We start from the raw sequence: 24,797 nt of genomic DNA, 5'->3' as shown, positions 1-24,797 counted from the left end.
AAATAAATATATGTCACTATTTACTGTTGTTGTCTGTGCTTGTTATTTTTCATATTTATTGGATTATATGATAGATAGATAGATAGATAGATAGATAGATAGATAGATAGATAGATAGATCCAATTATCCAATTTCACCTAATTGGTCTAAAAACATTTTTGAAAACGAATGAATTATTATCTGCAAATAATATGCCATTGTCAAGTGTCTGTGTATACCTGTGTACCTATAGGCCAAGAGCTGTGTTCATCCAAACAGGCTCAGGTTTCACACTGAATGAACAGAAATATGAAAGATCATAAGACTTTTTTCTTTGTGTTTATTTGATTTCTATTTAAGACACTTTGACAAGAATGACTATTGTTATATTGATATTGTTAATATACGCTACAGAGTTTCCTTTTTTTTAACATTTTCTGTTGGTGGTGTGCCTTGTGATTTTTTTCAATGAAAAAAAATGTACCTTGGCTCAAAAAAGGTGGAAAAACACTGGCATACAACACTGTCAGACATACATGTAGCCTACACAAATTGTATATTAAAACAGTGAATAAACCCCAAATACGAAACACCCAGAAAATAATAATAATAATAATAATAAATATTGTGACTGTACATACGTGGTTTGTTATTGCATAAATATTGTGATTGCACATGGTTTATTGCGAGAGAAAAATATTGAGAGAAAAATACCAACTGCACGTTATTATTGCACCCTATTATTGCAGATTATTTAGAAAGGTCAGAGAATCAGGAAATAAGGAAACTGGCTGTCCCGTTCAAAAGTTCAAGGATTTATTTTTTATTTTTTTGCAGAGACGCATCCCGTTCACAGATGCGCTTCTCAACACAGTTTGGCGCCTCAGTGACGGACGAAACAGCGTCTGTGTCGGTCACGTGACTTTTTCTTAACCGATACGCGCACCGACACGGGGGGTTTCTATGGCGTCATAGGTTTCGCTCTATGAGCCCGACACATGCGCCGACGCATCGGTGTTGCCGGACCCATCACTAGAGTTTACATGGAGCACAGAGAAACCCGTTTATTCATATCCCTGCATACATGATAAATACCAGAAACCCGTTTTCTGATCGCTGCATCCTATCTGCGCATGCGTGTTTTACGTATTTTTCAATGTTTTCTAACTTGTTCAACGGAGCGAGGTGGAAAACCAGCGTCACGTAGCTTTTCCGCGACAGATTTGAATACATCAGTATTTCGGTGTTTTCTGCCATCTAAACACGTAGTTATGTTTAGTTCTTTCATTACTTTAAGGGAAAATTCTGTCTCTTCGTCGCTCCAAAACTGAGAAGTTCTCGTTGCCGCCATGTTGTTTGTATATCTAGTGCGTCACTCGCGCCAGCGCAGACAGCCGTCAGAGATCGGGATAAGGTGTATACATGCTCCAGTATCCCGGCTTATCGGAGTACTCCAGGTGGCAAAACGGGTTTCTTGAAATCGGGAAATGGGCATATCCCGATTTCTGAATTCGGGATGTGGTGTTTACATGCACAAACACAAAAACGGGATACTTCAAAAACCTGATCAAAACCGGGATACTAAAGAACATGTAAACATGGTCAATGATACGTTGTTGCGGTTGCTTTTCCTGTTTTGGACTTTTTCAATGGGTGAGACAGATTATTTGTGTTAAGATATAAAATGTTAGGTTTTAGTATTTAACTTATGTGCTGATTATATGTTAAACTTTTACTTTAATTATTATAAATTACCAATTTAACAACTTCTCAATTTATATTAAAATTAAATAATTTTATTTAGTGGTTTATTTTGTTTAACACTAACGTCTTATGAAATAAAAGTGTGGGTCAATCAGTAGTCGTGTTGTGGAAAGAATGCAGAATCTGAAGTGTGGTTGTGGTAAATAATTTTAGCCAGAGATATGTTTTCAGACAGGCAATTTAAGGTGGACATTTAAAACCATCATGTTATTTCCTCCTAGCTGGTCTACCAGCTGTGATCCAGACACAGCAGACTGTGATGGCAGCAGTGGGAGACAAAGTCTCTTTAAAGTGTCAGCTCATGGAAACTAAAGATGTCCTTCAAGTCACATGGCAGAAGTTCTCACCTAGAGGAGACTATAATGTTGCCACCTCCAACAAAATCTTTGGTCAAACAGTGAATCCTGACTTCAAAGATAAAGTAGAGTTTGAAGATGCTGGACTTCAGAGCAGCTCCATAGTCATCAATAATGTGACGGAGCAGGATGAAGGCTGCTATCACTGTTTGTTCAACTCCTTCCCTGATGGAGCTCTGACAGGAAGAACATGTCTCCAAGTTTATGGTAAGAACCTGACTGCATTCCAGTTTGATGTTGTTTCATCATAACAGGTGACTCTTGATCCTCAGACAAACTACCAGACTGGACACAACATGTTCATGGTGATATCTGTTCAATGTCTTTTCTTTGCAGAGCTGCATCAACCTGTTCTACATGTCAGAGGATCAAACTCTACTGAAGAGTTAGTTGTGTCCTGTTCAGCCACAGGTCGACCTGCTCCCACTGTAACACTGAGAGCTACACCACAAGACCACAACTTGACTCACTACAACAGCGTCAGTGTGTCCAACACCAACGGTACAGTCACTGTCACCACTACAGCTGTGCTGTCAGCTCTCCATCTAAACAGCACACAGGTTGGATGTACAGTTGGAGTGCTCTCTGGTCCTCAGATAGAGGTGTTGGAGACGATTCCTGGGCTCAAACCGACGTCTGCTGATGGTGAGAAACACTTTCAGAGATCACACATTTATAGACTGATGATTACTTTGAGATCCTGATGTCTGGGTTTCTGTTTTCAGATTTGGACGATGAAGTTAATGTTCATGTGGTCTCAAGTTAGTATTTCTGTTCATTCTGTTGTTACTTTATTATCATTGCTGAGTCTGTCACATTAATATCTGTTGCTCTTTCTCTCATAGGAGGACATTTATTCATCATAGTCTCTGTGTTGCTGACCATTGGTCTTGCTGCAGTGATCATTGTCAGGCTTAGAAGAGAAACTCCTAACAGGTACGTCTTTCAAACCGTATCATTGTCGTTGTGTCTCAGTCAGCTGATCAATGTTTAACTGTTCTTAAACCTTTCATTTGGTCAAACAGGGAGCCTCAGAGGGATGAGAGGCCAGAAAATACTTGGAAGTGAGTCACTCTTCATTCTGTCACTCTTCTTCACTCACTACATTTTATAGTTTTTATTTTTTCTGACTAATTTGGTGGCTACTGCCTGTTTTTATCTCAAGGGCTGAATCACCTTCAGTGACAAATGAGAACACCGGGCTCAGAAACCGGACACCACCTGAGAACAGCACATCAAGTTCACCTTCAACACCATCAAGGTTTGATTTAGATGACTCTATGATGGACGACTCGAGAAGCAGCGACCAGTCTATATCTGATGAATCTGGGAATGAACCCACTGTTACTCCCAGCCAGTTTGTTTCGCTAACGTCTCCATGACGGATCATTCATATGACAACGGCTACTGAAGGACACTGACAGGACAGAGAGGTAGGAACCACAAACAGGCAGCTCAAACGCCTCCAATATACTTAACGGAGGGTTTTTCTTTTTTGTTCATTTGATGTTTACACTTGTTATACACTGTATGTTAATATTGTTGTGGTGTTTTGTTTTCGTTAAAGACTTTTTCTTTAGTTTCATTTATTTTGGTTATTTCTTTGGGTTCTCTTTCCTTAGATGGCCACGTTTCACTTCCTGTCCTTGATGTTTTTTTCTGCCACGGTCGTCTGCTCCGCCCTCTTCATCTTCTTCACCGCCTTTTCTGTCATGTCGGCCATGCTTCTATGGTCAGGGTTTAGTTTTTGAATTATTCTGCTTTACTTTAATTTCAGGTGTAGTTTCCTCTTAATGTTTTGGCCATTTTATTTTATTTTTTTCCTTGGGTCCTTCCTCTGTCTGAACTGACAACCTAACAAAACCCATGAGGAGGGGTGGGACGCTTTGCATTGTTTGCATAGTTATCATTTAGTGCCACGTGTGAAATTGTGTGATGCATTTCTAACTAAGAATTCCTGCATTTTCAAGTTGTCCATCCCTAGCTCTGTCCCATTTTTGTGAAGTATATATCTCAGGAAAAACTCCTAGATACTTCTTCAGATATGACATTAACTTCACCAATCACTAAAAGCTGTGTCGCCTTTTCTCAAACCTTCCACTAAACAATACACATAGCCATCACATTCTTACCTCATCAAATAAACTCTAATGTGATCGACTCAAAACTCGACTGCCACCAAAAGTGTTTATCATGAGCCAAATAAATATACTAAGTGTTCCTCTTAAAAGGACACAGGATTGAAGTTCTTCCTGGTGAGTTTGAACGAGGTAACATGAAGTAACGGTGTTTCTTACTTTTAAAGCCAGGAGGCAAAAAAAAAGTGTTGAATGATTGTGAGAAATGTTTGCGTCGAGAGATTTAGGATGTCTGAGTGAGAACCAATGGGATTGTGCTTAAAATGTAGCATCTTGGAGTTTTACAAATTGTGACCGTTGTGCCTTTTTTTGATATGTGCACTGTGACAAAGTGGGTGAGAGAACGCCATTTGTCCACATCTACAACAACATTGCTGGTGTAACCATGCTTATAATTTATTTGTTTGAGCCGTACAGTTTTTGTAAAAGACTGAGTTCTATTATTATGTGTTGCTTCTGCAGCTAGATAGTCCTGTCTGTTGTTTTGTCTGTAGATATTTTTTCTACTATTTTATTTTATTTATTTTGCAGTATTTTTTTTATTGTTTCTATTTTTTAACAACAAAATAAAAATGAGAAAAAAAACGAAATATTGTTGTCTTGTTTAGAGGTCTCTTAAACTTAGATCTTTAACAGAACAACTGTATTACTGCTGTGACTGCAACCAACATCCATAATGCACCAATCAAACGTCCTTATTGTGTATTTACTCAGAATTAATTCTCCACTCTGAAACAACGTGTTGCTGCTGGAATAGTAATGACACACCATGACCACAAGATGGTGCTGTGTAAAATAAAAATAATGATGAAAGTGAAAGAAGTGAGTTTGTTCCATTGTAGTGTAAACAGGTGGATATCAGGAGACGTGCTGTAATAAAACACATTTTAGAGGACGCAGGGGAGTCGGCCATCTGGTCAACTGTTGACTGATGAATCTGGGAATGGATCCACTGCTCCACCCAGACAGTCGTGATTTTTAATGTCAGAGTGACGGATCACTCAGACCAGAAGAGATTCAAAAGGAAAGAATGATGGGACAGAGAAATACGAAGCACAAACAGGAAGCTACAACACATTTAATAATAATGAAGTGAAACTGTAAAATCTTTCTTTGTGTTGAATCACAAGCTGCTGTAAATTTAGAGCCAAAGCTACAATATCTGTAAATGTACTTCTAATATACATCTAATAGAATTATATGGGGTGTTATTTTGATTAGATTTTAGAGGTCTCGTTTGGCAGCCAGTTTAATTAAACTTATGAACTTGTTTATTTTTAAACAACTGTAAGATGCTGTAAGGTGGATATTACTGCTGTGACTTCAAACACTACTAAAAACATCTATAATAAACCAATGAAATGTCCTTATTGTGTATTTACATGGAATTTATTCCCTACTCCCAACTTATTCCCACAAGATGGTGATGTTGATCCACATTTGCCGAATTATCGACCAACAGAGTTAAGTTTAAGAATCAGCTTCCCCACTTCCACAGAGTCACATATTAATATTTGTCGAAATAACACTTAGTTGTAGGTTCAGTTAACAGATTCAACATGTCTTTGTTGTACATGTTGGGTTTTTATTTCCCGACCCATTAATATCCATTGTAGCGTAAGTAAAGGCCAAAAATATGTATAATATTTCAATTTAACTGAGCAGCAGACAGACAAATTACAGGTAAACAAGTCGACTGTGGTGGGTGCACGCGGTGCTTAGACGACATCCTCCAGGACATAAGACATCATCCAGGGTCTGTAGGTCAATCTACAGACCCCAGATGATGATGACAGGTAACTCCGCACTCAACAGGGAATATCATTAGTGTATCATAACAAAATATTGGTGAAATGAACGAGTTTCACAGCAGATAATGCGTTATTTATAGGCTGCGTTTCGGTGCCCCAGTCACTCCCACTATATGGATATATGCTGATCTAATTATCTCCCGAAAGACTACGAATTACACAAAAGTTATACTGGTGAGTAAACGTCCATATCTTATGCCAGAAATAAGGTCCAGGTTGTAAAAAACAGTTGTTTCCCTTTAATTCTCCACTCTGACTCAATGTTGCTGCTGAAATGGTAATAACACAAGATGACCACAAGATGCTGCTGTATAAAATAAATATAATAATGAAAGTAAAAGTAGTGAGGTTGTTCCATTGTGGTGTAAACAGGGGGATATCAGGAGACATGTACTGTAATAAAACACATTTTAGGGCAAAATCATAGCTCTTTATTTCATCTGTTGCTTGTTGGACATGCCAGTGAACCCGTTATTTAATTTGTACAGTTATCATTTATTAAAAGGATGACTTTTTATATTGTTGTCTTCCTTTTTGACACCCACAGAGTTCAAAGTACTGGCTGTGAGTGTGTAACCGCCAGAGTGTGATCATTTTGGCGCACATTCATTCAAAATGTCATACAGTGCAGTCTTATATTTCCCTGTTCTGTTGGGGATCTTTTCAGAAGGTGAGATAGAAAACTTGTGTCCTCTACTAAAACTTGACATTTTGGTTTTAAGATTTTTTATTATGCCTGTTTTGAATAAGTTAAACTTTATAAACAGTAATAGCTTTTTTAAATATTTTCAGTGAATTGAACTCCTAATAACTCTTCTGATACTTTATATTGAAATGAAGTGTTTTATTGAACTGTTAATCTGTTTATTAAATTAAAATGTTAAACAGCAACAACAAATATTTTCAGACACTCATATCTTCGACTGTTTGTGATAACGCTACTGGACACCAAATTTCCCACGGGATAAATAAAGTATCTATCTATCTATCTAGATATCTAGACATATGAGGTGGGAAATATACAAGAGGATTACCTAGGCAACCACACTCTTGCAACCAGTGGTCAGCTGTATAGAAGATGATGAGAAGACAAGACATTTGCTCTAAATGTAGGTGGACCTTAACCTTCATGTTATTTCCTCCTAGCGGGTCTACCAGCTGTGATCCAGACACAGCAGACTGTGATGGCAGCAGTGGGAGACAAAGTCTCTTTAAAGTGTCAACTCATGGAAACTAAAGATGTCCTTCAAGTCACATGGCAGAAGTTCTCATCTGGAGGAGGCTATAATGTTGCTACCTACAACAAAATCTTTGGTCAAACAGTGAATCCTGACTTCAAAGATAAAGTAGAGTTTGAAGATGCTGGACTTCAGAACAACTCCATAGTCATCAATAATGTGACGGAGCAGGATGAAGGCTGCTATCTCTGTTTGTTCAACTCCTTCCCTGATGGAGCTCTGAAAGGAGAGACATGTCTCCAAGTTTATGGTAAGAACCTGACTGCATTCCAGTTTGATGTTGTTTCATCATAACAGGTGACTCTTGATCCTCAGACAAACTACCAGACTGGACACAACATGTTCATGGTGATATCTGTTCAATGTGTTTTCTTTGCAGAGCTGCATCAACCTGTTCTACATGTCAGAGGATCAAACTCTACTGAAGAGTTAGTTGTGTCCTGTTCAGCCACAGGTCGACCTGCTCCCACTGTAACACTGAGAGCTACACCACAAGACCACAACTTGACTCACTACAACAGCGTCAGTGTGTCCAACACCAACGGTACAGTCACTGTCACCACTACAGCTGTGCTGTCAGCTCTCCATCTAAACAGCACACAGGTTGGATGTACAGTTGGAGTGCTCTCTGGTCCTCAGATAGAGGTGTTGGAGACCATTCCTGGGCTCAAACCGACGTCTGCTGATGGTGAGAAACACTTTCAGAGATCACACATTTATAGACTGATGATTACTTTGAGATCCTGATGTCTGGGTTTCTGTTTTCAGGTTTGGACGATGCAGTTAATGTTCATGTGGTCTCAAGTTAGTATTTCTATACATTGTGTTGTTACTTTATTATCATTGCTGAGTCTGTCATATCAATATTTGTTGCTCTTTCTCTCATAGGAGGACATTTATTCATCATAGTCCCTGTGTTGCTGACCATTGGTCCTGCTGCTGCAGTGATCATTGTCAGACTTGGAAGAGAAACTCATAACAGGTACATCTTTCAAACAGTATCATTGTCGTTGTGTGTCAGTCAGCTGATCAATGTTTAACTGTTCTTAAACCTTTCTTTTGGTCAAACAGGGAGCCTCAGAGGGATGAGAGGCCAGAAAATACTTTGAAGTGAGTCACTCTTCATTCTGTCACTCTTCTTCACTCACTACATTTTATAGTTTTGATTCTTTCTGGCTAATTTGGTGGCTACTGCCTGTTTTTATTTCAAGGGCTGAATCACCTTTAGTGACAAATGAGAACACCGGGCTCAGAAAACGGACACCACCTGAGAAAAACCAAACAAACAGCAAATCAGATTCATCTTCAACACCAGTAAGGTTTAATTTAGATGCCTCTGTGATGGACGACTAGAGAAGCAGCGACCCAGTCTTCATCTGATGAATCTGGGAATGAACCCACTGTTACTCCCAGCCAGTTTTTTCGTTAACGTCTCCACGATGGATCATTTGAATGACAACGGCTACTGAATTCCTTCCTTCCTGTGATGCATTTCTAACTAAGAATTCCTGCGTTTTCAAGTTGTCCGTCCCTAGCTCTGTCCCATTTTTGTGAAGTATATATCTCAGGAAAAACTCGTAAATACTTCTTCAGATATGGCATTAACTTCAAACCTTGGACTCATGGATGGAGTGATTAGATGATGGTTTACTAAAGTCACAGACCTCAGAAAACAGAATCCTAACCATCACTTTCATCCATATCTACTACTACATATCTATTGTACCACATCTTGTTTAAGGGAAAATATGAAGAGAGTTTACCAATCACTAAAAGCTGTGTCACCTTTTCTCAAACCTTCCACTAAACTATACACACAGCCATCACATTCTTACCTCATCAAATAAACTCTAATGTGATCGACTCAAAACTCTACCACCACCAAAAGTGTTAATAATGAGCCAAATAAATATGCTAAGTGTTCCTCTTAAAAGGACACAGGATTGAAGTTCTTCCTGGTGAGTTTGAACGAGGTGCCATGAGTGACACTAGTTTGTAATGACGGTGTTTCTTACTCTTAAAGCCAGGAGGCAAAAAAATGTGTTAAATGATTGTGAGAAATGTTTGCTTTGAGAGATTTAGGATGTCTGAGTGAGAAGTAATCGGATTGTGCTTAAAATGTAGCATCTTGGAGTTTTCCAAACTGTGAACGTTGTGCCTTTTTTTGATATGTGCACTGTGACAAAGTGGGTGAGAGAACGGCGTTTGTCCACATCTACAACAAGTTGTACAGTTTTGTACAAGACTGAGTTCTGTTATTATGTGTTGCTTCTGCAGCTAGATAGTCCTGTCTCTTGTTTTGTCTGTAGATATTTTCTACTATTTTATTTTATTTATTTTGCAGTCTTTTTTTTATTTTTTCTAGTTTTTAACTTGGAATTTTATAACAGAACTTCACAAGAGGTCATTCCTGCCTGTTGCCATCAAACTTTATAACTCCTCCCGCTGAGTGTCACTCACCTTTAACACTTCAGATGCCGTTAATTTATTTACAACCTCTTACTTCTGTATTTTGTGAATACTTGTGCAATGTTGTTCTTTTAGAGGTCTCTTAAACTTAGATCTTTAACAGAACAACTGTATTACTGCTGTGACTGCAACCAACATCCATAATGCACCAATCAAACGTCCTTATTGTGTATTTACTCAGAATTAATTCTCCACTCTGACTCAATGTGTTGCTTCTGGAATAGTAATTACACATCATGACCACAAGATGGTGCTGTGTAAAATAAAAATAATGATGAAAGTGAAAGTAGTGAGGTTGTTCCATTATGGTGTAAACAGGGGGATATCAGGAGACATGTGCTGTAATAAAACACATTATAGGGCAAAATCATAACTCTTTATTTCATTTGTGGCTTTTTGGACATGCCAGTGAACCTGTTATGTGAATTGTATCATTATTATTTATTAAGGGAATTAATTTTTTACATTGTTGTTTTCCTTTTTGACACCCACAGAGTTCAATGTACTGTTTAACATGAGCTGTGCAGGGAAAGGCCCAGTTTTGTCTTCCAGATGCAGCTGTATTCAGGATGCCAGGCAGTGCAGCCTTATATTTCTCTGTTCTGTTGGGGATCTTTTCAAAAGGTGAGATAGAAAACTTGAATATTTTGAATAAGTTAAGCTTTATAAACAGTAATAGAAGGTTCTGGGTTCGAATCCAGGCAGACTAGGACCTTTCTGTGTGGAGTTTGCATGTTCTCCCTGTTTCTGTGTGGGTTCTCTCCAGGTACTCCAGCTTTCTCCCACTGTCCAAAGACATGCTTGTTAGGTTCATTGGTGATTCTAAATTGGCCGTAGGTGTGAGCGTGAATGGTTGTCTGTCTCTCTGTGTTAGCCCTGTGATGGACTGGAGACCTGTCCATGGTGTACGCTGCCCCTCCATCGATGACAGCTGGGATAGGCTCCAACTCTACCCCCGCAACCCTTCACAGGACAAGTGGTTACAGACAATGAATGAATGAACTCCTAATAAGATTATGTTGAAGTGTTTTATTGAACTGTTGATCTGTTTATTAAGTTAAACTTTTGAACAGCAACAAATATTTTCAGACTCTCATATCTTCGACTGTTTGTATGTGATGAAGCTACTGGACACCAAATTTCCCATGGGATAAATAAAGTAGCTATCTATCTAGATATCTAGATATATGAAGTGGGAAATATACAAGAGGGTTACCTGGGCAACCACACATCCTCTTGCAGCCAGTGGTCAGCTGTATAGAAGATGATGAGAAGACGAGAGCTTTGCTCTAAATGTGGGTGGACCTTAACCTTCATGTTATTTCCTCCATGCAGGTCTACCAGATGTGATCCAGACACAGCAGACTGTGATGGCAGCAGTGGGAGACAAAGTCTCTTTAAAGTGTCAGCTCATGGAAACTAAAGATGTCCTTCAAGTCACATGGCAGAAGATCTCAGCTGATAGAAAAAAGATCGATGTTGCCACCTACAACAAAATCTTTGGTCAAACAGTGAATCCTGTCTTCAAAGATAAAGTAGAGTTTGAAGATGCTGGACTTCAGAGCAGCTCCATAGTCATCAATAATGTGACGGAGCAGGATGAAGGCTGCTATCTCTGTTTGTTCAACTCCTACCCTGATGGAGCTCTGACAGGAAGAACATGTCTCCAAGTTTATGGTAAGAACCTGACTGCATTCCAGTTTGATGTTGTTTCATCATAACAGGTGACTCTTGATCCTCAGACAAACTACCAGACTGGACACAACATGTTCATGGTGATATCTGTTCAATGTCTTTTCTTTGCAGAGCTGCATCAACCTGTTCTACATGTCAGAGGATCAAACTCTGCTGAAGAGTTAGTTGTGTCCTGTTCAGCCACAGGTCGACCTGCTCCCACTGTAACACTGAGAGCTACACCACAAGACCACAACTTGACTCACTACAACAGCGTCAGTGTGTCCAACACCAACGGTACAGTCACTGTCACCACTACAGCTGTGCTGTCAGCTCTCCATCTAAACAGCACACAGGTTGGATGTACAGGTGGAGTGCTCTCTGGTCCTCAAATAGAGGTGTTGGAGATGATTCCTGGGCTCAAACCGACATCTGCTGATGGTGAGAAACACTTTCAGAGATCACACATTTAAAGACTGATGATTACTTTGAGATCCTGATGTCTGGGTTTCTGTTTTTTTTTTTTTTGGTTTTGTTTTTTTTTCAGATTCGGACGATGCAGTTAATGTTCATGTGGTCTCAAGTTAGTATTTCTATTCATTCTGTTGTTACTTTATTGTCATTGCTGAGTCTGTCAAATCAATATTTGTTGCTCTTTCTCTCATAGGAGGACATTTATGCAGCATAGTCCCTGTGTTGCTGACCATTGGTCTTGCTACAGTGATCGCTGTCAAGCTTTGAAGAGAAACTCATAACAGGTACGTCTTTCAAACAGGATCATTGTTTCTGTGTCTCAGTCAGCTGATCAATGTTTAACTCTTCTTAAACCTTTCAGTTCGTCAAACAGGGAGCCTCAAAAGGATGATACATCTGAAACTACAACCAAAGATTCTGAAAAAGACAATTTTCATTCTGTCTCCTTCAGAGTTATTTGGTCCACATTGTACTTTTTATTCTTCCACTCTCCTGTCTCATCTGATGGTTACCTCATCTGTCAAGCAAATTGTGATTAAATTCCCTTTTCTTTCTGTTAAGGTCTGAAGAGAACAATAAATGGACACTTAAGAAAAAAACAAAACAAAATCCACAAAATGAACCAGACTGGACAGTGAAAGTCTGTTATTTATGTGTGTCTATCGAGATAGATAGTTGTACATGGTTGTAAGTAATTATATCTGTAATTTGTATTTCTTTATTGCTTTTATTACTATGAGGAAATGCTAACAACAATGTTGAGAGCCACATTCCTGCTGTTACACTTGATTATTGTTTAAATATGAATAAATATGTCAAAATAAATTAAACCATAATAGTCCCAGTTTCTTCAGTTCATCTTGATAACATATAATTCTTTTTTTTTTTTTTTTTTATCTCCGAGCTGGAAATGTTGCTGGACTTCATTTCAGAAATCTGGTCACCTTATAGCAGCACAACCAGCTACTGTAATAACTGTTGTTCTAGTCTACACGCAAAATTTTTTTTTTCTCATTCATAAAATGGTAATGCTGGCATGTTATTAATTTATTTAATAATTTCAACCGAATATTTCTGATTGTACGTCTAATAAAAATGTTTATTGTGTACAATGTTTTTTTTCTTCTTTGTCAGTTAATATGCATCAGTATGCTCTTTCACACTGCTGAAACCGATCTATTTTAATTTAGTCACAAACAACAGGTCAAAAACCAACTAGACAAAACAAAAATTTTGATTCATTTTTATCGATTTTTATGTGTTTTTATTTATTTATTTATTTATTCATTTATTTATTTTTGTCTTTGTGTGTGATGATGATTCTGTTATTCAGTGTTGCTCTTGAACCATTGACTGTATATGGCATGAACGTGTTCACTACGCTCTGTCGTCACGAATCAGGTTGTTCCATTACGCTGTGAATATAGGGGGAGTAATGTGCCGTAAAATTGCTTGCTACAACTAACTAAGTAAGTAAAGACTTACTCGAATCGGCTGTTCGTTTAAGGCCGCAAGTGAACACTCTTACTCCATTTATCTACGTGGTATTTATTATTGGACTATATTTCTTTCAATTGTTGGCTACATGTTAACACCTAACACCCGCACCGATGGTCTCACCCGCAGTCACAGCGCCCTTTGACACTGACAGTTTGAATCTCGAGGGAAATGAATAATTATGGATTCCCGTACTGTCTTTTATTCGTTATATGTTTTTGCTTTTTTTTCAAAAGGTGAGAAAGAAGTTTTTATTTCCATAATAATATTGAACGACTTAGTTTCTAAATTATTGAGCTGTTAAATTTTGAAAACGATTTCACTCATTATACCTCTGCTCAGTCAACCGGAGTTAATCCGTCCATCCACGTGTCAGAGAACAAGCACAGACCTACACCTAAAACCTTCATGTTATTTCCTCCATGCAGGTCTACCAGCTGTGATCCAGACACAGCAGACTGTGATGGCAGCAGTGGGAGACAAAGTCTCTTTAAAGTGTCAGCTCATGGAAACTAAAGATGTCCTTCAAGTCACATGGCAGAAGATCTCACCTAGAGGAGACTATAATGTTGCCACCTACAACAAAATCTTTGGTCAAACAGTGAATCCTGGCTTCAAAGATAAAGTAGAGTTTGAAGATGCTGGACTTCAGAACAACTGCATAGTCATCAACAATGTGACGGAGCAGGATGAAGGCTGCTATCTCTGTTTGTTCAACTCCTACACTGAAGGAGCTCTGACAGGAAGAACATGTCTCCAAGTTTATGGTAAGAACCTGACTGCATTCCAGTTTGATGTTGTTTGATCATAACAGGTGACTCTTGATCCTCAGACAAACTACCAGACTGGACACAACATGTTCATGGTGATATCTGTTCAATGTCTTTTCTTTGCAGAGCTGCATCAACCTGTTCTACATGTCAGAGGATCAAACTCTACTGAAGAGTTAGTTGTGTCCTGTTCAGCCACAGGTCGACCTGCTCCCACTGTAAGTACCACCATAATGACCAAATATAAAATATAATTTAAAAATAAAATACAGTAGTGTAGTAGGCCTAAGTATTCATTAAAAACAAGGCAGAGGTTTTATTTAACAAGTAGCCTACATTTAATATTGTTGGCCACTGTAACATTACACACAGTTTGAACAGTAACACTGCTTAAACATAGGCAAATAAAAAAAACTGTATTTAAATAATGGTGCACACTTCCCTTCGCAGATTTAAGCCATGCCAGTAGTTTTGTCATACTCTTCATTATCAACCACCTCCACCTCTTCCCAACCTGTAGGATAGGCTACCAACGGCGGATAATGTCTATGCGGGAACACTACGTACGGCTACCCAGAAGCTAGGCTAAGTAGGCTATCAAATTCATTTGTATCTCCTTAAATTTTCTTGTCATAGGTTAATACGATATTTTCATCTATTCTAATATGTTGGATAGTATTTCAGGTTTTAAATTTATTTTATTTATATTTAATTAAGTGATTCTCTTGAATACCACTAGAGGGAGCCCGCGTACCACATAATCACTGCAACAGACAGATCTCTAATAACATCCGGTTAGTCTTAGATTTCCTTGACTACCAACATTTGATTTCAGACAATACTTTCTTACTTTTCTTAGATTAGCTTTTGACTCTGTTGAGCATAATTTTATTTTTCACTCATTAAGGAAGTTTGGCTTTGGAGATTTCTTTTGTAATGCTATTAAAAGAAATCTCCAAACTGTACAATAATGCAAACTGTGCAGTTAAGCTTAAACATGGAACTTCCCCCAGATTTGAGGTGGAACATGGCGTTCGGCAAGGTTGCCCCATTTCTCCCTATCTATTTCTACTTCCTGCCCAGCTTTTATGTGAACATATCAAATCTAGTAGTTTGCAGGGTATTTCCATTTCAGATAAAACTATTGTTATTAGTCAACTAGATGATGACACAACCTTGTTTCTAAAGTACAGCTCCCAGGTCTCTATAGCTATCAACATGATTGATCAGTTTTCTAAAGCATCTGGTCTACGTCTAAATCTAAAGAAGTGTGAATTATTAGCCATTTAAGCTTGCTGTGTTGACTCAATCTCCAATATACCAGTTAAAGATTCTGTCACATATTTAGGTATTATAAATAAAAATGAATCTCAGAGATGTGATAACTTCAGTCCAATCATTGAAAAAACAAAAACAAGATTTAATCAATGGCTCCTTCGTGACTTACCCTTAAGAAGTAGGATCCTTCTGTCAAAGGCTGAAGACGATAGTTGTGTAGCCTTACAGGAGGCAGGTTCATGGTTAGGTTCATGTTGATGTCATGTTCAGCAGTTCTTTCATTTGTTTTGATGGTACAAACTGAGCAAGCATATAGGATCCTCCATAAATTACTGCAATCATACATGTGCTACATGCATAATGCGCCTGTGGCTGGCTGGTACGATCCAAACATAAACTCCAAAACACAGGAAAATTGAATCCCGCCTTTTAGGGAATGTAAAATAAATAATCAAATGGGAGGAGTCCCAAGAAAAGCTTTAATCCTATTGGCTGGTTTTGCCCTACAACTATCCAGAAGTCTGCCTGCTGCCCGACTGCACGCCCCTCCCCAAGTGTGTGATCAGGTCAAATGTCAGGGCTATAAAAGCAGCTCAGAGGCAAAACAGAAAGTATTGACTGTACTGCAGAGGAAGAAAATGTTGCTGCTCCTCATAACTGTTTGCCTCTTCAAGGGTAAGATATCCTCATCCATTGCCAGCATTACCAGCTTGGTTTGGTGTATATTTGGAGTATATTTTTTTCAATTGTTTGCCACATGTTAAGACGCCCACTGATGGTCTCACCCACACTTCCGTCCGTAGACAGTTTGAATCTTGATGGAAATTAATAATAACCACGGTATGCGGTACTGTCTTCTATTAATTTTATTTTTTTTTTTTCAAAAGGTGAGAAAGACGTTTTTGAAAATTTGAAAAAAGGTTCACTCATTATACCTCTGCTCAGTCTTCCGGTGTTAATCCGTCCATCCATGTTGCCTGTCCTTCTCAGAACTAAAGAGAGAGAACAAGCACAGACCTACACCTAAAACCATCATGTTATTTCCTCCATGCAGGTCTACCAGCTGTGATCCAGACACAGCAGACTGTGATGGCAGCAGTGGGAGACAAAGCCTCTTTAAAGTGTCAGCTCATGGAAACTAAAGATGTCCTTCAAGTAACATGGCAGAAGTTCTCACCTAGAGGAGACTATAATGTTGCCACCTACAACAAAATCTTTGGTCAAACAGTGAATCCTGGCTTCAAAGATAAAGTAGAGTTTGAAGATGCTGGACTTCAGAGCAGCTCCATAGTCATCAATAATGTGACAGAGCAGGATGAAGGCTGCTATCTCTGTTTGTTCAACTCCTTCCCCGAAGGAGCTCTGACAGGAAGAACATGTCTCCAAGTTTATGGTAAGAACCTGACTGCATTCCAGTTTGATGTTGTTTCATCATAACAGGTGACTCTTGATCCTCAGACAAACTACCAGACTGGACACAACATGTTCATGGTGATATCTGTTCAATGTCTTTTCTTTGCAGAGCTGCATCAACCTGTTCTACATGTCAGAGGATCAAACTCTGCTGAAGAGTTAGTTGTGTCCTGTTCAGCCACAGGTCGACCTGCTCCCACTGTAACACTGAGAGCTACACCACAAGACCACAACTTGACTCACTACAACAGCGTCAGTGTGTCCAACACCAACGGTACAGTCACTGTCACCACTACAGCTGTGCTGTCAGCTCTCCATCTAAACAGCACACAGGTTGGATGTACAGTTGGAGTGCTCTCTGGTCCTCAGATAGAGGTGTTGGAGACGATTCCTGGGCTCAAACCGACGTCTGCTGATGGTGAGAAACACTTTCAGAGATCACACATTTATAGACTGATGATTACTTTGAGATCCTGATGTCTCGGTTTCTGTTTTCAGATTCAGACGATGAAGTTAATGTTCATGTGGTCTCAAGTTAGTATTTCTATTCATTCTGTTGTTACTTTCTTATCATTGCTTAGTCTGTCACATTAATATTTGTTGCCTTTGTCTGTGAAGGTTCTCAGTCATCCAGGTCATGGTATATCCAAAAAAGGTTTAAAAAAGGCAACTGGACTTGTCGAGTTTGTTCAGAAGACGTTTCACCACTCATCCGAGTAGCTTCTTCAGTTCTGGTGGACTGGTGGGAAATCTGAGGTTTAAATAGGAACTCCTCCTGAAAAAACTTGCTTGTTATGCTAATAACCAGAAACTGTGTTAGCCAGAGGCCTGAACTTTGCCATCACACCAGACCAAATTCCAGTGGTGGACCTCATCACTGCCACGGAATCAGCGATTAAGAACAACAAACTCACCCACACAGAAGCAGAACAACTGAGACTGAAGGTAACAGCAGCCCTTGCCAGTGCTAAAACGCCACCTTCCAACATCACCACCCAGGAAAGGAAGGCGCTGGTGTCACTACAAAGAGACCAGGACATCACCATCTTGCCAGCCGACAAGGGAAGGTGCACCGTGGTGTTGAATACAACGGATTACCACACAAAGATTAACAGCCTCCTCAGCGACAAGGACACATACGAGACACTGAGGCGAGACCCAACCAACACCTACAAAACCAAAACAATAAACTACTTACAACAGCTGGAGAAGGAGAAGGCAATCGATAGACGCCTTTACTATCGTTTGTATCCCGGGGACGCCATCCCGTGTATTTATGGACTTCCGAAAATACACAAGGAAGGAGCACCTCTCAGACCCATCGTCAGCAGCATAAACTCGGTTACATACAACATCGCTAAACACCTGGCATCCATCCTGTCTCCGTTGGTGGGCAACACTCCCCACCACATTGACAATTCCAGGGATTTCGTCCACAAAGTTAGTAGCATCACACTGGGTCCAGAGGAAACCATCGTATCCTATGATGTAACCTCCCTCTTTACGTGTATCCCCACCGGAGAAGCCACTAGAGTAGTAAGGGAAAGACTACTAAAGGATGACTCCTTGGCTGATAGGACCACCCTCACCCCAGACCAACTATGTTTGCTACTCGATCTGTGCCTGACGACCACCTATTTCCAATTTAATGGAGGATTCTACAGGCAAAAACACGGCTGTGCAATGGGGTCACCGGTGTCACCTATTGTGGCCAATCTCTACATGGAGGAGGTCGAGACCAGAGCCCTGAACTCTTTCACAGGTAACACCCCCACACACTGGTTCAGGTACGTGGACGACACTTGGGTTAAAATCAAGACGCCGGAAGTGGAATCTTTCACACAGCACATCAATGCAGTGGACAGCAACATCAAGTTCACTCGGGAGGACATCAGCGGAGGTAGTCTGGCTTTCCTGGACTGTCTGGTGCATGTGGAAGAAGACCGAAGCCTCAACATTGAAGTGTATAGAAAACCCACCCACACTGACCAGCACTTATTATTTGATTCCCACCACCCTCTGGAGCACAAACTAGGGGTCATCAGAACGCTCCAGCACAGAGCACAGACTGTACCCACAAGACCGGATGGCAAGGAGAAGGAGCAGAAACACATCAAACGGGCACTTAAGACATGTGGATATCCCAACTGGGCCTTTCTGAAAGGCTCAAAAAGATACCCCAAAAGGGACAGAGAGGAGGAGAACAACAAAAGAAAAAACATCGTCATCCCGTACGTGTCTGGAGTGTCCGAAAAACTCAGGAGAATTTTCAGAAATCACCGTATTCCAGTCTATTTCAAACCAGGAAACACACTTAGGCAAAGACTGGTCCACCCAAAAGACAAAACACCCAGGCAAAAACAGAGTAATGTGGTGTACGCTGTTCAGTGCAGTGAGGAGTGTACAGATTTATACATTGGGGAAACCAAACAACCCATCCATAAACGCATGTACCAGCACAGGAGAGCCAGCTCATCAGGAAACGATTCAGCGGTCCACCTACACCTGAAGGACAAAGGACACTCCTTTGAAGATAACAACGTCCAAATCCTAGCCAGAGAAGACCGATGGTTTGAAAGAGGAGTAAAGGAAGCCATCTATGTCAGACTGGAAAAACCTTAACTAAACAGAGGAGGTGGACTGAGATTTAATCTGCCATCTATTTACAATACAGTTTTAACTTCTGTCCCCAAGAAGTTTCAGTCTCATTCACACCTTGACACTGGAGCCTCTGACGGACAAGAGTCGTTAGAGAACCATTCATAGGAAAGAGGACAGGAACAACACAGTCCCCCCCTCCACTACAGGTAAGTACCCAGTCGTTAAGGGAAATTAGCTGCACCAGTTTCTGGTTATTAGCATAACAAGCAAGTTTTTTCAGGAGGAGTTCCTATTTAAACCTCAGATTTCCCACCAGTCCACCAGAACTGAAGAAGCTACTCGGATGAGTGGTGAAACGTCTTCTGAACAAACTCTACAAGTCCAGTTGCCTTTTTTAAACCTTTTTTGGATATTTGTTGCCTTTCTCTCATAGGAGGACATTTATTCAGCATAGTCCCTGTGTTGCTGACCATTGGTCTTGGTGCTGCAGTGATCATTGTCAGGCTTTGAAGAGAAACTCATAACAGGTACATCTTTCAAACAGTATCATTGTTGTGTCTCAATCAGCTGATCAATGTTTAACTGTTCTTAAATCCCTCAGTCGGTCACACAGGACAATTCTGTGTCCAGTTGCATCATTAAATAGAATTACATCTGTAACTGCTTGTCCTGTAGGGTCGCCAGGAAGCTGGACTCCATCCCAGCGTTCATGGGTGAGAGGCGGAGCACACCACGGACAGGTCGCCAGTCTACTGATGTCAGTGACTCCAGCTCTCCCCCTACCACAGAGCCCTCCTTCTGTATCACTTTGTCCAGCCGTGAGGTGAACCTTCATCTTAGTGCTGCCTCCCCAGCACACCACAGCGCAGCAGAGGACACTGGCAACCACTGGCAGTTCTACATTGAATTACGCCCCGGGCGAGACCCCCTCCGAGCTTCTGGCAGATGTTAAACGACCTTAGCCACCTGAGGTAATACAGACGGTCTGACCTTTTCTGAGTACTGAGTCTATGTTAGCCGACCAGTCCAGTCTGTGATCCAGCTGTAGACCCAGGTACTTATTGGTCTGAACCACCTCTACATACTCCCCGTTGATGGTTACAGGCTGCAGATGGGGCTTGGTCCTCCAGAAATCCACTACCATCTCCTTGGTTGTAGCTGTGTTGATGAGAAGGTGGTTCACTAAACACCATGAGACAAAGCTGTTCACCAGTGCTCCTCCAGGAAATTGCAGTAGTAAAGGTTTTCCTTCAGTTAACCCAGACAGGCAGATTGCCAGCATTACCAGGTGGTTTCCTTGAAACTTGAAATTACTAGGTGGTTTCCTTGAAACTTGAAATTACTAGGTGGTTTCCTTGAATCCACCTGGTAATTTCCTACTGAAACCAAGGGGATGAATCATGTGGGGCACTAATGTCAAAGAGTAGTCTGTAGTTTCATCTAGTGTGTGTTGTGGGGAATGAATCTGAATCCAAAAAAGCACAGAGATCAGATGAAAATATATTTCAATTTCAGTCTTTCCTGCAAATCTGACAGATATATACCTCAAATAAGCGAACTTCATTTGAAAGCACATCAAATGACTGTATTATTGGTACTTTTTATTGTTATTATTATTATTTGTTATTTATTGCTCAAACATGCAGAGACAGTGCACTGAGTGGACACAGACTAAGATAGTCAAACATTATATGAATGGGTTATTAACTTATATTTTACATTTTTATTGTTTCCACAGTATGATGATTTAATAATTTTTGTGGTGACGTGTTATTAATTTGTTTTCTAATTTCAACCGAATATTTCTAATTGTCCATCTGATAAAAATGTTTATTGTGTACAATGTTTTTTGTCAGGTAATATGGATCAGACTGCTCTTTCACACTGCTGAAACCATGAAACCACAACTTAGGATCCTTTTTAATTTAGTCGCTCTTACTCCATTCATGTACGTGGTATTTATATTAGAGCAGTAGTTCTCAAACTTTTTACACCAAGTACCACCTCAGAAAATACTTGGCTCTCCAAGTACCACCATAATGACCAAATTTTAAATATAATTTAAAAATAAAATACAGTAGCGTAGTAGGCCTAAGTATTCATTAAAAACAAGGCAGAGGTTTTATTTAACAAGTACGTTTAATATTGTTGGCCACTGTAACATTACACACAGTTTGAACAGTAACACTGCTTAAATATAGGCAAATAAAAAAAACTGTACTTAAATAATGGTCCACACTTCCCTTCGCAGATTTAAGCCATGACAGTAGTTTTGTCGTACTCTTCATTATTAACCACCTCCACCTCTTCCCAACCTGTAGGATAGGCTACCAACGGCGGATAATGACGTCTATGCGGAAACGCTACGTACGGCTACCAAAGAGCATAGAAGCTTAGAAGAGAAACTCATAACAGGTACATCTTTCAAACAATACTGTTTGAAATGATACCATTGTTGCGTCTCAGTCAGCTGATCAACGTTTAACTGTTCTTAAATCCCTCGGTTGGTCACACAGGAAGCCTCAAAGGGATGACACATCTGGAAATACAACCAAAGACAGAATGAAAAGTAAGACAATTTTCATTCTGTCTACTTCAGAGTTATCTGGTCCACATTTTAGATTTTTCATCTTGCCTTTATAGCTACTTTTTATTCTTCCACTTTCATGACTCATCTGATGGTTACTTCATCTGTCAAGCAAATTCTGATTAAAATGTGTTGTTTTTTTTTTTTCTGTTAAGGACTGAAGAGAACAATAAATAGACACTTGGGAAATAAAAAAATCCACAAAATGTACCAGATCGGACACGTTCAGCAGCAAGAAGACTTTCGAAGACTTTTTGCTGACAACAAACAATGACCTCAGAGACTGTATAGTGCTGATGGTGAGACAGTCAACCTGAACAAAACTGCATCAAGTGTTGAGACAGAAACTTGGATTTGAGAAGCAGCAATGACACTTTAATGTTCATGGATCATCATGAGGAGGACGTCAGCTGTAGTTTTCATGTTGATATTTTGTGCATTTGCATTGTCTTTACCATACTGTATTAAATTTGGACTTATTTCATATTTGTTTATATTTTTACACTGGGGAATGATGCTTGAAAAAAAAAGTGCAATAAAAATGTGATATTTTCTTGTCTTGTTCCAATGGAACTTTTGAAAATACATAGATAGATAGATATATTCCTGTTGTTCTAGTCTACACGCAACATTTTTATTTTTCTCATTCATATAACGCTAAAATCTGGGACATTTTCTGGGACAGATTTAGGTCATCCAAAATGGGGACTGTGTAATGATTCATTGATTTGTTTCAAAACATGAGTAGCTGTGATATTAAAAATGAAACTGATTCTTTCGATATTTTGCCTGAGGATGAGACTCTGTTATTAAAAATGTTTGCTGGTCCTTATCACTTCAGCGTTCACTTCACTCCCAGCAGCAGTCAGCCAGGATGGAGACACTAAAATGGTGCTTTGTCCTGCTTCTGGCCCAAACAGTGCGCTCTGAGATTAGAGGTTATGAACACATTCTATATTTTATCATGGAAAAATGAATGGAATTTATCTTTTATGTAATTTTCTAATGGTATTAAATTATGATTTTACTTTCACCATATGCAAAATTAGGAGAATGTCTAAGTATGTATTTTATAGTGATTGTAATTGATTTGTCGGAGAGATTCATGTGTTTTGTTTTTTTTTGTATTCATGGCCCTCATTAATTTACAGTAAATATCTTCCAGTTTGTCCTGAAGTGATAGTAAGAGATAAAATGTTTTTATGACACTTTAGAGGACATAACTGAGGTTGTCGAACGAGCTTCAGTATCATTTTGACTGCATCCATGCACAGTCCAGCTATACACGCTGGAATCAAGTTATTGAGGATTCCCCTCCTCAAGCCGGTTTATCACCCGGCTATCTCTTATTGTATGTGACTGAAACTTGATAATGTTTTGGTTCAAAACAAACCATTTAAGCTGAATAAAACTTAACTTTCAGTTTGCCATGCCTGAGGTGAATGCATATTACAGGTCGTGCGAGGTGTCTTGTGTTTGTAATTCCAGTTTAACATGTAAATTCCGTTTGCTCTCGGTGCAGCAGTGTTGGTGCAGGACCCTGCTGCCCTGTGAGGGTCAGACATTGGACATTATGGGGTATTTCCTCGGCACTGCCGGTTTTAGGTGAGGATGTACGTTAGTCACATTGCAGGATGTGTGCTACTGTTTTGCCTCGCCTTTATTTCCTTTATACAGTTTGTGCGAGCCATACTGATTCAGTACTTCTTTCATTACTGAGAGAACTGATTTTCTCAGCACAATTGACATTTCAGGAAATGAGTCAGCTATCTTGATTAGATGAGCAAATTCAGCTTCTGCATAAGGGATGCACTATGTTATATGCAGTCAGCCGTGCACGGAAAAGGCAACTATAGGGCGCCGTGATGGCTAAATGGTAGGAGACACAATATTAAAAATGCCATCTTTTGCCAGTATCAATTTTCAGAATAGTTTTAAATACCAATTAACAGGAATATAGTGAATAGCTTGAAGGCAAGAAAAGCAACTTAAATCATTTCTTAAGATTGCAAAACTTTAAAACAAAAAACAAGAAGCTTAAACTGTTTTGCAGCTTCCTGGTAGGCTGTGTTGATTAAAATCAGAGAAGTGACTGCGGCAACCGATATGCCATACTAACGATTTTACTGATTATAGGGCTGAGCTTCAATACCGCTAATATAGTTAAACTACAAGCCACTGTCTGCGCTTAAACAGATTTTAAAATGACAGGTGTCAGCTGTCAGGTAAATAAGGTACTTCCCTTCAAGTAGACTTTATATCTAAAAGAAAATAATCTTACACAATCTATTATCTGTAATCAAGATAAAATAGTTCTAGTTTGACCCATCCAGTTGGAGCAGTGGGCTGCAGCCTCTCAGGACCGCGCCCGGGGAGCAATTTGGGGGTTAGATGCTTGCTCAGGGCACTTCAGCCATGGACATGGCGGGAGTCGAGCCTGGGACCCCCCGGTCCCAAGCTGCACCTCTAACCACGACTCCACAACCCCCCAAATTGCATTCGGATTTGTTCCTGATTTGCTTTATAACATGAGTAGCGATATTAAAAATGAAACTGATCCTTTTAATATTTTGCCCGAGGTTGAGACACTTCTTGTTAAAAATGTTTGGCTCTTCCATAAACTGGAGTAACCCTTCCACAGATCGCTTAGGTTGTTTCCTAGTATATGACACACCTAAGAGGAATTAGGAGAGTAGCTTCCCTCCAATGCCACTGCATAAGGTGCATAGATTGCACAAGAGTATTCA

General features: G+C 39.7%; 5 protein-coding genes and 1 long non-coding RNA gene across 7 annotated transcripts; all 6 read left to right on the top strand.

The window, feature by feature from the left end:
- Positions 1-944: 944 nt before the first annotated feature.
- Positions 945-5,536, top strand: LOC311509467 (OX-2 membrane glycoprotein-like). Of its 2 annotated transcripts, XR_014699838.1 has the most exons (8): positions 945-1,633; positions 1,966-2,307; positions 2,437-2,745; positions 2,826-2,861; positions 2,946-3,036; positions 3,126-3,164; positions 3,266-3,533; positions 3,723-5,536. XR_014699838.1 is itself a non-coding variant. In XM_084574690.1 (7 exons), exons 1-7 carry the CDS (start codon positions 1,468-1,470, stop codon positions 3,480-3,482), a joined length of 1,200 nt encoding a protein of 399 aa, XP_084430816.1. In that variant the 5' UTR covers positions 945-1,467; the 3' UTR covers positions 3,483-3,710. The 2 variants fall into 2 exon arrangements, 1 of the variants encoding a protein (XP_084430816.1); XM_084574690.1 differs by lacking the exon at positions 3,723-5,536 and having other exon boundaries at positions 3,266-3,710.
- A 1,640-nt stretch (positions 5,537-7,176) lies between these two features.
- LOC311509527 (OX-2 membrane glycoprotein-like) lies at positions 7,177-10,187 on the top strand (the record flags this gene model as incomplete). Its single annotated transcript, XM_084574766.1, has 2 exons — positions 7,177-7,537; positions 7,667-10,187. Coding segments are annotated over 2 exons (729 nt in total), but the record flags the coding sequence as incomplete, so codon positions are not given.
- Positions 10,188-10,283: 96 nt separating this feature from the next.
- LOC311509526 (OX-2 membrane glycoprotein-like) lies at positions 10,284-12,171 on the top strand (the record flags this gene model as incomplete). The annotated part of the gene is made up of 5 exons (XM_084574765.1): positions 10,284-10,380; positions 11,092-11,433; positions 11,563-11,871; positions 11,978-12,013; positions 12,098-12,171. The coding sequence occupies exons 1-5, from the start codon at positions 10,326-10,328 to the stop codon at positions 12,169-12,171; spliced, it is 816 nt and encodes a 271-aa protein (XP_084430891.1). The 5' UTR covers positions 10,284-10,325.
- Positions 12,172-13,075: 904 nt separating this feature from the next.
- On the top strand, positions 13,076-14,627 carry LOC311509524 (OX-2 membrane glycoprotein-like; the record flags this gene model as incomplete). Its single annotated transcript, XM_084574763.1, has 4 exons — positions 13,076-13,637; positions 13,830-14,168; positions 14,298-14,389; positions 14,622-14,627. The coding sequence occupies exons 1-4, from the start codon at positions 13,583-13,585 to the stop codon at positions 14,625-14,627; spliced, it is 492 nt and encodes a 163-aa protein (XP_084430889.1). The 5' UTR covers positions 13,076-13,582.
- Positions 14,628-15,809: 1,182 nt separating this feature from the next.
- On the top strand, positions 15,810-17,376 carry LOC311509523 (OX-2 membrane glycoprotein-like; the record flags this gene model as incomplete). The annotated part of the gene is made up of 3 exons (XM_084574762.1): positions 15,810-15,828; positions 16,504-16,842; positions 16,972-17,376. 3 exons carry the CDS (start codon positions 15,810-15,812, stop codon positions 17,337-17,339), a joined length of 726 nt encoding a protein of 241 aa, XP_084430888.1. The 3' UTR covers positions 17,340-17,376.
- A 2,766-nt stretch (positions 17,377-20,142) lies between these two features.
- On the top strand, positions 20,143-23,003 carry LOC311509398. Its single transcript, XR_014699831.1, has 3 exons — positions 20,143-21,878; positions 21,980-22,032; positions 22,206-23,003. It is a non-coding gene; the product is annotated as an uncharacterized lncRNA (long non-coding RNA).
- Positions 23,004-24,797: the final 1,794 nt, after the last annotated feature.

This window comes from Chelon labrosus (genome assembly GCF_963514085.1).
Source record: "Chelon labrosus genome assembly, chromosome: 24".
NCBI lineage: Eukaryota > Metazoa > Chordata > Actinopteri > Mugiliformes > Mugilidae > Chelon > Chelon labrosus.
Note: the sequence above shows the minus strand (reverse complement) of the source record. Positions and strands in the feature narration are given on the sequence as shown.

What these genes read in the sequence shown, in the direction of transcription:
- LOC311509467 (XM_084574690.1), top strand. Translation starts at nt 1,468, where the DNA reads ATGGGCATATCCCGATTTCTGAATTCGGGATGTGGTGTTTACATGCAC. An exon ending in GTTTTGGACTTTTTCAATGG is followed by an intron (nt 1,634 to 1,965) that starts GTGAGACAGATT and finishes ATTTCCTCCTAG; the next exon opens with CTGGTCTACCAGCTGTGATC. An exon ending in TAATGTTCATGTGGTCTCAA is followed by an intron (nt 2,862 to 2,945) that starts GTTAGTATTTCT and finishes TTTCTCTCATAG; the next exon opens with GAGGACATTTATTCATCATA.